This window comes from Brassica oleracea, chromosome C4, assembly GCF_000695525.1.
Source record: "Brassica oleracea var. oleracea cultivar TO1000 chromosome C4, BOL, whole genome shotgun sequence".
Classification (NCBI taxonomy): Eukaryota; Viridiplantae; Streptophyta; class Magnoliopsida; order Brassicales; family Brassicaceae; genus Brassica; species Brassica oleracea.
The window spans coordinates 32544312-32547095 of record NC_027751.1 but is presented as its reverse complement, the minus strand read 5'-3'; the positions used below and the strand labels follow the sequence as shown (position 1 = coordinate 32547095).

The following is a 2784-nucleotide window of genomic DNA, read 5'->3' as shown; positions in this document are numbered from 1 at the left end:
CCCGAAAGAGATAGATGTGGGCCCGAAGGCGGAGGATGGGCCACCGACCTAGAGCGACTATATATGGAGAGCAGGAGCAGAAGAAAAAGGGATCCGAGAATTTAGACATAGAGAACTCCTGCTAGCTTAGAGAACTTAGGGCTTAGGTGGTTAGACTAGCACGGCAAGGCTTAGGACGTCTTGGCCGCCTCTTATCCTGTGGTTCCGATAGTTAGCATATCTCTACTCCTCTCGGAGAAATCTTGTATTCATACTATTCAATAAAACGTCTCAGAGCGATTATCTATCTTTTTATCGTTCTAAAGTGATTACGCAGAGAATTCAGACCTTCAAGGAAAAACGGGTTCACTCGGTTTTCCTCCATTATTATTTATTATAATCGACGGTGTGAATTTCAGTTCCCACAGTTTGGCGCTAGTAGGAGGAGGGGTTTGACGAATTCTCTAACTCAAAAATCACTAAACGATAAAAGACACAGGATGTCCGCTCCAGCAGCTAACGATGTCGTTTCTTTCAAGGACCGGGCAACGGCCGATCAGGCCAGACCCCACAACTATCTCCTTAAAATCGAGCAGACGATCCAGGACATCGACGTAGCGAGAGTGTTGGTCGACACCGGATGCTCGGCCAATATTATCTACAAAAGCACCCTCAAAAGAATGGAGATCGTTCTGTGCGCCGTTAAAGAAAGACCCAGCCCGATATTCGGACTCTCGGAAAATGCTACTATGACTCTCGGCTCGATCGACCTTGTTGTTAAAGCCGGGAGAGTCACCAAAGTCACGGAATTCTTAGTCATCGACCGCCCAACATCGTACAACACGATCGTCGGAACTCCATGGCTGAATTCCATGCGAGCGATCCCTTCGACATTCCATCTGTGCCTTAAGTTTCTGCCCCCTCGTGGAGTCGAAACTATACAAGGAGACCGCAGGATGTCACAAGTATGTTTCGCCGCCGAGTTAGAAAGAAAGAACTTGGCGATCAAAACTTCCCATAAAAAGAAAACAAAGCTGACTCTCGATGAGAACGCCCCGGAACGAGACTCGGAAGTCTTCGGGCAATCTCAAAGGGCCGAAGCCCTAGAAGGGAAGCGCAAACCGACTTGTGAACCGGTAATTTTGATCTGCCTCGACGAATCCTCTCCGGAGCGATGCGTCGAGATTGGAGCCAACCTCCGCGGGCCACTAAAGACAGAGCTCATCGCCTGTCACAAAAAGAACCTCAATGCGTTCGCTTGGGCTGCGGAAGACATGCCAGGGATCGATATCGGCATAACGTGTCATGAGCTTAACATCGATCCGACCTACAGACCCGTTAAACAAAAAAGGCGGAAGCTAGGACAAGAGCGTGCCACCGCGGTAAATGAGGAAGTCGAAAGACTCCTGAAGGTTGGATCAATAACAGAAGTTAGGCATCCAGACTGGATCGCTAACCCGGTCGTGGTCAAAAAGAAAAACGGCAAATGGCGAGTATGCGTCGATTTTACCGATCTCAACAAGGCCTGTCCAAAGGATTGCTTCCCACTCCCGCACATCGACCGACTGGTCGAAGCAACAGCAGGGAACAAACTCTTATCATTTATGGATGTCTTCTCCGGGTACAATCAGATCATGATGAATCCCGACAATCGTGAGAAAACTGCGTTCATCACCGATCGGGGAACATATTGCTACAAAGTAATGCCTTTCGGTCTCAAGAATGCAGGCGCCACTTACCAGCGACTTGTCAATCGAATTTTCTCCGAACAGCTCGGCAAGACTATGGAGGTATACATCAATGACATGCTCGTAAAGTCTCTTGACGAGCTTGAGCACGTCTCCCATTTGGAGGAGTGCTTTGCAAAACTTAACGCCCACAACATGAAACTAAACCCTGCAACGTGTAGATTTGCGGTGGCATCAGGAGAATTTCTTGGGTACCTAGTCACTTGTCGTGGGATGGAAGCCAATCCTAGGGATCGAAGCCAATCCTAAGCAGATAAACGCGTTAATAGAGATGGTCTCGCCAAGGACGAAACGGGAAGTCCAAAGGCTAACCGGAAGAGTCGCGGCCTTGAACTGTTTCATCTCGCGCTCAACGGATAAGTGTCTTCCTTTCTACGACACGCTGAAAGGGAATAAGAAGTTCGAATGGTCGGAGGAATGTGAGAAAACTTTCCAACAGATAAAACGTTACCTAGCCACTCCTCCCGTCCTCACAAAACCAGTGGAGGGAGAACCCTTGTTTCTGTACATCGCAGTCTCCACAACAGTGATAAGCGGCGTTTTGATTAGAGAGGAACGCGGTGAGCAAAAACCAATCTTCTACATAAGCAAAACGTTACTGGAGGCTGAGACCCGGTGTCCCCTGATGGAGAAACTAGCATTCGCAGTTGTGACATCGGCAAGGAAACTCCGGCCGTACTTTCAATCGCATACCATAAAAATCCTCACCACCTTCCCCCTGCGAAAGATCTTGCACAGTCCGAGTCAGTCAGGACGACTCGCAAAATGGGCAATCGAACTAAGCGAGTACGACGTGGAGTATCGCCCAAGAACATGCGTAAAATCTCAAGTACTAGCGGACTTCTTGGTAGAATTTCCCACGGGGGATATGACAAACACGGAACCGGACTCAACCTGGATCCTTCACGTCGACGGATCATCGTCCAAACAAGGATCCGGGATCGGAATCCGGCTCACGTCTCCGCCGGCAAAGTCTTGGAACAGTCGTTCCTATTGGAATTCTATGCGTCGAACAACGAGGCCGAATATGAAGCACTCGTCGCAGGATTACGATTAG

At 48.9% G+C, this 2784-nt stretch overlaps 1 protein-coding gene across 1 annotated transcript; it reads left to right on the top strand.

The window, feature by feature from the left end:
- Nucleotides 1-479: 479 nt before the first annotated feature.
- Nucleotides 480-1976, top strand: LOC106338686. The gene is made up of 2 exons (XM_013777606.1): nt 480-1391; nt 1611-1976. Exons 1-2 carry the CDS (start codon nt 480-482, stop codon nt 1974-1976), a joined length of 1278 nt encoding a protein of 425 aa, XP_013633060.1.
- Nucleotides 1977-2784: the final 808 nt, after the last annotated feature.

Bases quoted from the DNA above. Each gene is read 5' to 3' on its own strand.
- LOC106338686 (XM_013777606.1), top strand. From the start codon at position 480: ATGTCCGCTCCAGCAGCTAACGATGTCGTTTCTTTCAAGGACCGGGCA. The intron at 1,392-1,610 runs GTTGGATCAATA...GGGTACAATCAG, and splicing joins AAGTCGAAAGACTCCTGAAG to ATCATGATGAATCCCGACAA.